The 13,045-nt window shown below is 46.8% G+C and overlaps 1 protein-coding gene across 1 annotated transcript in view; it reads left to right on the top strand.

Moving 5' to 3' along the window:
- The window catches only part of BAZ1B (bromodomain adjacent to zinc finger domain 1B), a 328,954-nt gene that overhangs the window by 275,498 nt on the left and 40,411 nt on the right, over positions 1-13,045 (top strand). The window contains exon 17 of the mRNA XM_029612999.1: positions 10,623-10,771. Within this exon, the coding sequence (XP_029468859.1) occupies positions 10,623-10,771 (149 nt within the window). The remainder of the gene's footprint in view (positions 1-10,622; positions 10,772-13,045) is intronic.

The following is a 13,045-nucleotide window of genomic DNA, read 5'->3' as shown; positions in this document are numbered from 1 at the left end:
CTCCTGTTCCATGCTCACACTCCGACGCCGTCCATCGCATCGACGTCTTCGAAACCGGCACCGTCGAAGTCCTTCCATCGGCGGCAACCTCCCGGTGACCGGCTACCATCGGCGTCTCCACGGCCATCGACTCCCGTCCCTTCCCCCGAGGATCGGAGGGAAAAGCATCGTCATCGACATTGCAAGTCTCGGACCATCGAGGAATCGAAGTCATCGACCTCGGTACCGTCCGAGCCACCACCGAAGAAATCTCGATCAGAAGTGGCACCGTCCACCTCTGTTTCTGAGACACTGAGGCAACCCTCTCCCCATCGGGGTTTGGGAGCCGCGATTCACCGGTGACGGTGGTCCCTCCGACTCAGCCTCAGCCTCCCTCTTCCGCGGAGCCGGGTATTGTTACCCCCAGGTCTCCAGGAAGAACTGGACCGGCTGGTCCAGGAGGCCATCGATAAAGCGATGCAACGGTTCCAGACTCCTTCGGCTCCGACTCCGCCACCGAGAGTGGAACCAGTCACCGACCCGATTCCAGCAGCGCTGGCACCGCTGCTCGCCTGGATGGAAGCGCTAATGACCGCCCTTCCACCGGTAATACCTGGGTCACCGACAGCACCGGTGCGCTCCCCGATGCCAAATTCATCGGGTACGGAAACACCGTATCAAATTCCTCCTTCGGGAGTAGTCCCATCGATGCCGTGTCGTCCATCGCCACCAATACATTCCTCCGGGGCGATACGCACATCGGCTCCATCGATGCCTTCGATGCCCGCACCGATGCCTCCAAAGGTATTCTCGATGCCTCCGGTGATTCCTTCGGGATTTTCGGAGCCTCAGCCGGGACCTTCAGGTATCCAACCCCCTTGTGGTCCTCCAGGTCAACATACTGACCCTTATGACACCTGGGGTGATGATACTTCCACAGACACCGATGATTTACCTTCACCACCCTCTCCTGCTGAAAGCAGAAAGCGTTCTCCCCCTGAGGACCTCTCTTTCACAAATTTTGTGAAGGACATGTCGGAGTTGGTCCCTTTTCAGCTTCAATCGGAGCAAGATGACAGGCACCAAATGATGGAATTACTCCAATTTTTGGATGCCCCAAAAGTCATCACTTCCCTACCAATTCATCAGGTTTTTCTAGACCTTCTTAAAAAGAATTGGGAAACTCCTGGATCTGTTGCTCCAGTAAATAAAAAGGCTGACTCTACTTACTTGGTACAGTCAGCACCTGGGTTTCAAAAACCACAGCTAGACCACCACTCAGTGGTGGTAGAATCTGCTCAAAAGAAAGCTAAAAGAATGAAGCCATACTCATCCATACCTCCTACCAAGGAGAGTAAGTTCTTAGATAGTATAGGCAGAAAAGTATACCAAGGAGCCATGCTCATTTCCAGGATAGCTTCTTATCAGCTATATATGACCCAATACAACAGGGTCATTTTTAAGCAGATACAAGAATTTTCAGATACCTTACCAGAACAATTCCAACAACACCTTCAAACCCTCGTACTTAAAGGGTTTGAAGCTGGAAAGCATGAGATAAGAACATCTTATGACATCTTCGATGCTTCCACTAGACTGTCTGCTTCAGCCATCTCAGCAAGACGCTGGGCTTGGCTTAAGTCTTCTGACCTTTGCCCGGAAGTGCAGGACAGACTCTCTGACCTGCCCTGTTTAGGGGATAATTTGTTTGGTGAACAAATTCACCAAATAGTTGCTGAATTAAAGGATCATCACGAGACCCTTAAGCAGCTTTCATCCATTCCTTCTGACCTCCCTTCTAAACAATCTTTTAAGAGGGAGCTCAAAAGGTCATTCTTCCGTCCGCGGAAGTATTATCCCCCACACACCAAGTCTAGATCAGCGAGGCGATATCAAAAGCCTCCGCCTCGTCAACCTAGAAAGCAAAATCCCACAACAGCTCCACAACCAGGCCCTGCATCGGGGTTTTGACTTTCAATTGGAGAGCAGATGCCTAGTCCCTCTACCAAACATACCAGTAGGAGGTCGACTAAGCCACTTTGCAGAAAAATGGCATCGCATCACCACAGATCAATGGGTGCTAGCGATAATTGCACAAGGTTACCATCTAAACTTCCTAACTCTTCCTTCAGACTCTCCACCTCTGCAGGCGTGGAGACTTACCGACCACTCTGTTCTTCTAGAGCAGGAAGTTTCCCTTCTCCTCCAGTCAAACGCTATAGCACCCGTTCCTCTCTTACAACAAGGACTAGGGTTCTATTCCAGGTACTTTCTGATCCCAAAAATGTCAGGAGGACTTCGACCAATCCTGGACCTACGGGCCCTCAACAAGTATCTTCACAGAGAGAAGTTCAAGATGGTAACCTTGGGCTCGCTTCTCCCTCTGCTGCAAAGAGAGGACTGGCTCTGCTCTCTAGATCTAAAAGACGCCTATACCCACATTGCGATAACTCAGGATCATCGCAAATACCTCCGATTTCTAGTAGGCCAAAACCACTATCAATACCGAGTGCTCCCTTTTGGCCTAGCATCAGCACCACGAGTTTTCACCAAATGTCTCGTAGTGGTTGCAGTGTTTCTCAGGAAGGCAGGCGTCCATGTCTATCCCTACTTGGACGATTGGTTGATCAGGACCACAACCCAGCAATCCGCTCTGTCTTCCCTGACCCTGACAATCCAAACTCTAATTTCTCTAGGATTTCTTGTCAACTACGAGAAATCCTCCTTACTCCCATCTCATACCTTATCCTTCATTAGAGCAGACTTGGACACCTTACAGGCAAAGGCCTTCCTTCCTCTTCAACGAGTCCAAACCCTGGTGTCCCTAGCTTGCCAGTTGCAGTCTCAACCCGTAGCAACAGCTCGCCAATTTCTCATTCTGCTGGGACACATGGCCGCCTCAGTTTGTGACTCCAATGGCTTGTTTGGCCATGAGAGTCATGCAATGGACTCTAAAATCACAATGGATCCAAGCAATTCAGCCTCTGTCGACCATTGTTCGCATCACCGATGCGCTCCGTCTGTCTCTTGCCTGGTGGAAAAATCAATCCAACCTTCTACAGGGCTTGCCCTTTCACCCACCAGATCCTCAAATAATTCTCACCACCGACGCTTCCAACCTCGGCTGGGGAGCCCATGTCAACGGCCTACAAACTCAAGGATTCTGGTCTCTAGAGGAAGCCAAACACCAGATAAATTTCCTGGAGCTTCGAGCGATCCGATATGCTCTCAGGGCCTTTCAAGATTGCCTATCAAATCACATAATCTTGATTCAGACGGACAACCAGGTGGCCATGTGGTACATCAACAAGCAGGGAGGCACAGGCTCCTTCCTTCTCTGTCAGGAAACTGCGCAGATTTGGGCAGAAGCCCTCTCCCGTTCCATGTACCTCAGGGCCACCTATTTCCCGGGAGTAGACAATGTGTTGGCAGATCGGCTGAGCCGTGTCTTCCAACCGCACGAGTGGTCACTCAATCCCTTGGTAGCGACCTCTCTTTTCCACAAATGGGATTATCCCCACATAGACCTCTTTGCGTCCCCTCAGAACCACAAAGTGGCCAATTACTGCTCTCTCATTCGGACACAGCACTCTCGGCCCAGGGATGCATTCTCCCTCCCGTGGTCAAACGGTCTGCTTTATGCATTCCCTCCGCTTCCTCTTCTATTGAAGACTCTTGTGAAGCTACGTCAGGACAAGGGAACTATGATCCTGATAGCACCACACTGGCCACGCCAAGTGTGGTTTCCCATACTCCAGCATCTCTCCATCCGCAGACACATTCCCTTGGGAACGTACCCGCATCTGATCACTCAAAACAACGGATGCCTCCTCCATCCCAATCTCCAAGCATTGTCCCTGACGGCATGGATGTTGAAAGGTTAGTCCTTCAACCACTTAACCTATCGGATTCAGTTTCTCGTGTCCTCATCGCTTCACGAAAGCCTTCCACAAGAAAGTCTTACTCCTACAAGTGGAAAAGGTATACATCATGGTGCACTTCGCAGTCCCTTGATCCCCTTTCCTGTCCAATTCCTAAATTTTTGGACTATCTTTGGCATCTGTCGGAATCAGGTCTAAAGACCTCTTCCATTAGGATGCATGTCAGTGCGGTAGCCGCCTTCCATAAAGGTATCGGGGGTGTCCCTATTTCAGTACAACCCCTTGTAACACACTTTCTTAAGGGCTTGCTTCATTTGAAGCCACCTTTACGTCCTCCGGCCCCATCTTGGGACCTTAACCTGGTTCTTGGTCGCCTTATGAAACCACCCTTCAAACCTCTTCACTCCTGTGACCTTAAATATCTCACATGGAAAATGATATTTCTTCTAGCTATCACTTCAGCTCGCAGGGTTAGTGAGTTACAGGCCCTAGTTACCTACCCGCCTTACACTAAACTCCCGCAGGACCGTGCGGTACTCCGCACTCACCCTAAATTCTTACCTAAGGTAGTTTCGGAGTTTCATATTAATCAATCCATCATACTACCTATTTTCTTTTCCAGGCCCCACTCCAACTCCGGGGAACAGACTCTGCATACCCTCGACTGTAAACGTGCTCTAGCTTTCTATCTAGACCGCACAGTTGCCCATAGGAAAAGCACTCAATTATTCGTCTCTTTCCATCCTAACAAGTTAGGACAACCTGTGGGTAAGCAGGCTCTTTCCTCCTGGTTGGCGGACTGCATCTCTTTCTGCTATCAGCAAGCTGGCATTCCTTTTCAAGACCGTGTTAAGGCACACTCTGTGAGGGCCATGGCGACTTTAGTAGCACACCTTCGATCGGTGCCGCTTCCTGACATCTGCAGGGCTGCTACCTGGAGTTCTCTCCATACATTTGCAGCCCACTACTGTTTGGACAAAGCTGGAAGACAGGATTCCATCTTCGGCCAATCTGTCTTGTGTAACCTTTTTCCAGCATAAGGTACCAACACCCTTCCGCCTACCCGGTGGGGTGCGGATGTCCTCTACCAAATTCCACCTCAGTTGTTGTGCCTGTTGCACGCCGTTGGGTACTTTTGGTGCATGTTCGGACATCCTCAGCTCAGTACTCACCCATTTGTGAGGACAACCATCCTGCTTGTCCTGTGAGCAAGCAAATGTTGCTTACCTGATGTAACAGGTGTTCTCACAGGACAGCAGGATGTTAGTCCTCACGAAACCCGCCCGCCCTGCGGTGTTGGGTGCGTTTTTCTTATTTTATTTTTAGGCACTGCCTGTAGCTTTGAAACAAGACTGAAGGGGGACCCCTGCTGGCTGCAGGGTTGGTGCCGTGCTGGGCATGCCCAGTAGGGGCCAGTCAAAGTTCTAGAAACTTTGACAGAAGTTTTCCGTGGTTGGGCTCCATCCTCGATGTCACCCATTTGTGAGGACTAACATCCTGCTGTCCTGTGAGAACACCTGTTACATCAGGTAAGCAACATTTGCTTTCTGTTTTATTCACTATTCCCTTCCTAATAATTCCTAATATTCTGTTTGCTTTTTTGACTGCCACAGCACACTGAGCCAATGATTTCAATGTATTATCTACTATGATGTCTAGATCTTTTTCCTGGCTGGTAGCTCCTAATATGGAACCTAACAACATGTATCTACTGGCAAAATATTCCTATTGTAACCTATTTTAAATTTATTGTAATCCACTTTGAAACCATTCATGGTAAAAAGAATATAAAATGTCAATAAATAAATGCAAATACCAATGATGTCACTAGAAAAGATGTTCTCTCCATCTGCTAGCAGGGTGGTATAAACCCTATGCATCTGGACTGGTCTAGCAGGATTCAAGGAAAATCAGTTAATAGGTAAAACTAAATTTCTCCGTAATACAAAAGAAAACATTTTTCAGTGGTAAGGAAGCTCTATATGATCAATATGAGAGGCTAGACTGAAAAGTAACATGTTTTAGCTCGGTAACAGCAGGAGTATATGTTATGATGTTAAATATGTCTTCATAGAAAGGATGGTGGATGCAGGAAATTGCCTCCCAGTGGGAGGTGGATGCAGAATCAGTAACAATTCAATAAAGAATGAGATAAGCACTGAGGATCCTCAGTTCAGAAGAAGTGAAAGGAAAGCCAGAAATCATTTGTAGTCCATGGCATTGTATTAGGAAGTAAACTTGGGCAGACTAGGTCTTATGGTGGTCATGTTCTATCATATTCTTTTTCTCTATGAATGTGGAAGACAGAGCTGACTTTTGCTATGATTCATATCCCATCCACAATACTCATTTTTGAGGGCCTAGATGTACTAAACATTTTCCCTATAGAGACAAAATGGGAAAAATCCTTTAATACATTGGTTCCTTGTTGGTGGTTTCTTTGGTAGTTTGATGGAAGTTAGAATGTTCTGTTGTGGTAATGGGGTGCCTTTGTCTATATGCAGAGGAATGTCAGCAGCTATCCTTTTGTGTGCCATTACAAGAGCCAGGGATTCAGAGAATAACAGGAAGAAGAAACCAGAGGGTTATAACCACTATAAATAGGGCCCTACATACATCCGCAGGCTTTACACCACATTCACTTGCAAAGGTCACATTGGAAAACTTTTGTTTTAACCGAGGAGTTCAGAGTTGATCCTCTAGGCAATAGAATAAAGGATGATGGATTGTCAGACATTTAACACATGCTGTAAACTTGACATATATGCAAAAGTGACAGCATAGAGAGAAACCCATTGCCACTGGTGCTGCGATTATTTATTGGCCTAGCTCCAGGATTAAAGACTACAGCTGTAGGCGTGGCAGAGGAAGCGAGTCAGCCTGCTTGTGCTTTTGTGAGAGCAGAAGCAAATCCCATAGAAATTGGGGAAAAAAATTGCAAGCAAGTGGAAATGGGATTTCTCTTGCCAGCCAGATGATGCTGGTGAGTAAAATGTGCCTTTCTCAAAAGGCACCTCAATTGCTACAACTGAAATGCTCATGGTTTTTAATCTGCTGACATGGACTATGTATGTATTCTCCTAGGACAAGCAGAATGGTAGCCCTCACACATGGGAGACATCAGATGGAGCCCAGTACAGAAAATTTGTCAGTTTCCCTCTTCGGGTCCCTCTTCAGCCTCGTTCCTTCCGTGGAGCTCTGCTCTTTTCATTGTTTTCATTGTGGTTTTTCATTGTTTCCCGGTCAATTATTGACTCCTGCGTCGGGGTCCCTCTTCCTCCCGGGCAGTGCCTGAATAGGGTGGCACGGTAAGTTTTTCTTCCTTGTTTGCGGTCGATTCCTGGCAGTATCTCTCATCGGTGGCTGCCAGTCATCAACCACTTACTGGCTCTCTTTATGGTATCATCCAGTTTTCACCGATGAACCCAGTGCCCGCAGACCATGTCTATCATGGATCCACATGAGTTCTGTATCCTCTGCCTAGGGGCATTGCACAATGTCTGAGAGTGTTGTCTTTATGATCAAATGATCCCTAAAGGCCGTCAGGCCTGTATAGACAAGATGGAGAAACTATTCAAATCCAGATAATCTGATCCATTGACGCCGGCATCAGGGGCGTCAATGCCAAAGGACCACAGGGAACCAATGGACCCAGAACCATTCGGGTGCTGGAGTTCCTTGGGTTTGTCGTCAAGTACCTGAAGTCCCATCTCACCCAGTCGTCTCGGTTGAGCTTTATCGGTGCCCAGCTGGACATGGCTCAGACCCAGGCCTATCTACCTTGCGATCGGGTGCTTGCTCTGGCGTCTTTGGCGAGTCAGATCCACCAAAGCTGGTAAGTCTCAACCTGCCTCTTGTTTCGCTTTTCTGGGCCACCTGGCTGCATTGGTCCATGTTACGCTCTTGGCCCACTTGCATATGCGCAGAGCTCAGTGGACCCTTTGGTCTCAGTGGCAGCAAGCCTCCCAGAGACTCAGTATGCGCATCTGCATCAAGCTACCTCTCCAGACTTCCTTGTCCTGGTGGAAAAGTCTGCCCAATCTGGAGCAGGGGGGTTCCTTTTCAGTCTCACCCTAACCAGATTGTGCTTACCATGGATGCATCCACCCTGGGCTGGGGCACGCATGTAGACTGCCTCCGCACGCAAGGTCTGTGGTCTGCTCAGGAAGCGCAGTGCCAAATCAACTTCCTGGAGCTGCGGGCGATCCACTATGCTCTTTGGGTGTTCCGGGATCGCTTATCCAGCAAGGTGGTCCTGATTCAGACCAACAATCAGGTAGCCATGTGTATATCAACAAGCAGGGAGGCATGGGGTCATTCATCCTGAGTTGGGAGGCTGTTCAAATTTGGTCATGGGCACATTCCCAGGGCATTCTGCTCCGAGCCATGTTACCTGGCCATTTCCGAGAATGTGGTGGCGGACTGACTGAGTCAAGCATTCCATCCCCACGAGTGGTCCTTAGACCAATCAGTAGCAGATCGCATCTTCCATTTCTGGAGGATCCCAAATGTGGAACTCTTCACCCCCACCTGCAACAGAAAAGTGAGAAATTTCTGCTCCCTGTACAGGAGAAATGGCAAATCAGCCTCTAACGCCTTTGTTCACCATTGGAGCAAGGGCCTTCTATATGTGTATCCTCTGCTTCCCCTGGTGATGAAGACTCTCCTGAAGCTCTGGCAGAACAGGGGAACCATGATTCTCATTGCTCTTGTTGGCTGAAACAAGTCTGGTTCCCGCTCCTGCAGGATCTCTCTCTCAGAGAGCCAATCAATCTGAGGACCTCCCCTGACCTGATCACGTAGGATTAGGGCAGGCTGCTCCATCCAAACCTCAGGGCGTTGTCTCTGATGGCCTGGATGTTCTGCAGCCCCTTGACCTATCTGACAACATGTTTTGAGTCCTGGTAACTTCCAGGAAGCCTTATAGCCTGAAGTGGAAGAGGTTTTCCATCTGTTGTGCCTGAAGTGGAAGAGGTTTTCCATCTGTTGTGAGGGCCATGGTTTAGATCCATTCTCCTGCTCCACTCCGCTCAACTACTTGTTGCACCTTTTGGATGCTGGTTTAAAGACTGAGTACACCTGTGTGCCATCGGGGCTTACCACCAGGGTCTTAAAGGTTCGCTCGTCTCTGTTCAGCCTATAGTGGGGAGGTTTATGCGGGGCTTACTTCAGCTGAAGCCCTACCCTGCAGCCTCCTGTTGTGTCCTGGGACCTCAGCGTGATGTTAGCTCAGCTCATGCAAGTTCCTTTCAAGCCACTGCGTTCCTGTGATCTGAAGTTCCTGACCTGGAAAGTTGTCATCTTAGTTGCTGTTATTTCAGCGTGCAGTCAGCGAGCTTCAGGTGTTGGTGACCTATCCACACTATACTAATTTCTTTCATGATAGGGTGGTGTTGCATACTCACCCTAAGTTCCTACCTAAGGTGGTGACTGATTTTCATCTTAATCATTCTGCCCACCATTTTTCCCAGGCCTCACTCACACCAGGGTGAACGGCTCTACACAGCTTGGATTGCAAAAGTTCCTTAACTTTCTACCTCAGACGGACAGCAGGTCACAGGCAGTCCATGCAGCTCTTCATCTCATTCGACAAGAATAGATTGGGAGTTGCAGTTACCAAGCAAACACTGTCAAACTGGCTGGCAGATTGTATTTCCTTTTGCTATGCACAGGCGGGCCTTCAGCTTGGAGGCTATGTCAAAGCTCACTCAGTCAGAGCAATGGCGGCTTCGATGGCCCACTTGCATGTGGTTCCCAAGGCCAAAATCTGCAAGGCTGCAACATGGAGTTCTCTCCACACTTTTGCCGCCCATTACTGCTTGGACAGGGATGGCCAACACGACAGCAGTTTAAGCTGGTCTGTCCTTTGGAAACATTTTTAGCTGTAAAAACCCAACTCTTCCTGCCTAAGGCCCTTTTTTCAGGTTCAGGCTGTCTCCCTCTGTTACCAACTTTACCTGTGTTGTTGTGCCTGTTGGCACCTGGTTAGGTGTGTGTTGGTCTTACCTGTTGTTTAGGGACAACCTGTAGCTTTGCATTCACCCATGTGTGAGGACTGCCATCCTGCTTGTCCTAGGAGAAAGCAAAGTTGCTTACCTGTAACAGGTGTTCTTCTAGGACAGCAGGATGTTGGTCCTCACGAAACCTGCCCGCCACCCTGCAGAGTTCGGTTTCTCCTATGTTTTATTATTCATAAGTCTGTTACGAGACTGAAGAGGGGGACCCCGCATGAACGCGCAGATAGTGGTATGCTGGACATAAGATTTCTGTGCTGGGCTCCATCTGATGTCACCCATGTGTGAGGACTAACATCCTACTGTCCTAGGAGGACACCTGTTACAGGTAAGCAACTTTGCTTTCAATTTAGTGTACCTCTTTTCATTATTACCTTTCCCTAGTCAGATGTCTGTATATCAGGAATGAGAAAAGGAAATGGTTTCAACAGAAATCAACTATTTTTTTGGGTGCTGCTCCTACTGTCCCCCAAGAGTACCTAAGTGCTGGACTCCCTCTCTCCTAAACATTAATTCACTATTTCAGAAACTATTCAAGAAATGTATCCTAAGGGTAAATTCTCCCATCACTGTCAAACACTTATACATATATATGTGCACTTTTTTGGCTGGAAGTTTCTCTTCCTTGGTATACATGATGGGATTGGGTGTTGATCAAATTTTCTTCTTTCTCCTATTGGACTTGTATGGATGGCAGAATTAGGAACTGGTCCCTGAAATCGGTGCTTTAATTTTTTTTTCTTGCCAGTGAGACCAAGGAGGGCAACTGTGGTCAAACAGAGCACTTCTTCCCGTTTCACACGCAAGGGCCGGCTTCCAGGGAAGAAGAAATCCCTCCACTCAGTAAGGGGCTCACGGCAGCAGGCAGCTGTCAATGGAGCAGACGTGGAAGAGCTGGTAAGTGTCAAACTATCCCCTTGGAGCCAGTTGCTTCATGAGTTATAAAGCAAACAGGTGCCTCCCTCTTCCTTTGGTCAGACATGCTGTGCATTGTACTGTGACATTCTTACTGGACTAACAAAAAAAAGATAAGGGGGCTGGTGCAAGTGGGGTCCAGCTATGCTAGGAATCCCTCCTCGGTCGCTTTCACACATTGTCCCCCATGATTAGCAGGGAGCCTGCAGCTTGTTAGAGTTTTAAATAGTCTCTGTTTTGAAGGGAAGGAGGGTATTGAGCCATCCCCGCTAGTGACGGAATGCCAGTAATGCTGGAATCTCTACTCCAGTACTGGCCTTTTTCTGACAGCAGTTGGCCTAACAAACATTTCCCTCTCACTCCACCTTCAAATGTGCTTGGTTGGATATGATTAAGTTGGTTCAGGTTTCATTTAATATTTAAAGAATGAAACTTTTGCATTTCCATAGAGCTAATCTAGTGATTGCTTTTTGTTGAGGGGGGGGGGGTTAGAAGTAGAGCCTAGGTAACAGTTTGGTGATCTGCATTAAAATGAACATAGAAAGCTATTAGAAATTATAAGCCATGTGCATTCTAGCCATAATATCATGCTGCCCCTGGTTTTGCAGGGCGTACACAATGAGAGAATCCTTCTAATGTTCCGGAAGGATTTCTGAATTGCTTTCTGTGACACAGTGGGTTAGGACCCTACACTAGCAGGTGGATGAAGGGAGTTTGATTCTTAGCTCAGGCATCTGCTCCTGGAGCTGTTAGTGCCATTAAAGTGATATTCAAATCCTCAGGGAAAGACAGAAGACAATGCTTAATCTAATGGTTACTCAACAGGCCCTGAAATCAGAAGTATCCTACTTCTGATCCCCAAATAATGATGCAGGTGGAAAGACATGAGAAGATAGATGGGAATAAGTTAGTGCAGATGTATTGCAGCAAGCACTTTAGATGAAGGTTAGAGATAATGGGACTAAGTATACGTTATACTGGGTCCTGTAAATGCCCGGGGATGGGCAGATGAGTGAGAGAGGCTGGATATGGCATCTTAGCCTGTCATAGAAATAGCCATAATTGTATTTAACACCACATATCTAGCATGAGTGCACACTGATTTCAAAATAGGACTTTGACTCAGTCTGGGCAGAGGTTCTGATAGGTGGAGGCCCCAGATAATTTATGGCAATTGAGTCGTTTTTCATTCCCCTTTAGAAACTTAATTTTTTTAGTTCAATAAGCTTTGCTGCTATTGGAGTGGTCAAATTTTAGTGATGGCCAACCCCTGCTGTTTAGTGGCATGTTGGCTGGCTTGTTTACCTCCTATTCCAATCGTTACTCATGACAGACACAGGTAAAGATATCATGAAATAATAAGTAATCCCTCTACCAGATACCACAGCTTATCAATCATTCACAGATGACCTTCATAATAGGCACTCCTGGCTAAGAAAGCCTTCAGTTACCTTCTAATAATCATTGGTCCATGACTGCTGTACCACACTGCTAACACGTTATCTTGTAACAATATTGTCTTGTAACAAATTTTTATACAAATTAACTTATCTTGATGCTTTGGTTTCTTCCAATTATCTATAGCTTCTGATCTAAAACCCGACATGCATCTGTATTTCAAAATAAAGTCTGCATCAGGGGAACCTATTATTTATAGGGCTGTATGAAGCCATTCATTTTCTTTATTTAATAGGTGCTTCTTTGGTTTAATTTCATAGCTGAACAAGCATCTTGTTAGTATCTTTAACTTAACTGCAAAAAAAGATATAAATTGTAAAGATAAAAATATATTTGCAATGACATAGTCAATCATTTCAATTACTTACATGATTTACTTCATTCAACTGAATTAAATTTCACACTAAGTATGAGTATAAAAAGAAATTACACATCATGCCAAAGAAAGCTTCTTCAAACATGTCCGTGCCAAACTTTGCACAAGAAGTACTAGGGTTTTTTTCAGTTTAGATTACCCTTCTTCCTGTAATTCTGTCTCAAGTCATCTCCAGTAGTAGATTGGTAGATTGGTCAATTTTAGTCTCTTTTTTTTTTTTTCTTCTGCCTGCTACATTGGGGGTGGATTATAAGTTCTCCAACAGGCAGGATGAATCAACCACACAGATCGGTAATGACATCCAACAGCACTGATATGAGCTAGATCTCTTAGGTGTTTTTTCTGAGCTTGGTTTTCATCCAAGCTTTCATATGTATTTTTTGCTCTTGCAGTACATTTGCTAGCTATATTTTTAATATGGC

This window comes from Rhinatrema bivittatum, chromosome 8 (genome assembly GCF_901001135.1).
Source record: "Rhinatrema bivittatum chromosome 8, aRhiBiv1.1, whole genome shotgun sequence".
Classification (NCBI taxonomy): domain Eukaryota; kingdom Metazoa; phylum Chordata; class Amphibia; order Gymnophiona; family Rhinatrematidae; genus Rhinatrema; species Rhinatrema bivittatum.
The sequence above is the reverse complement of the archived record's forward strand: the minus strand, read 5'-3'. Positions and strand labels throughout refer to the sequence as shown.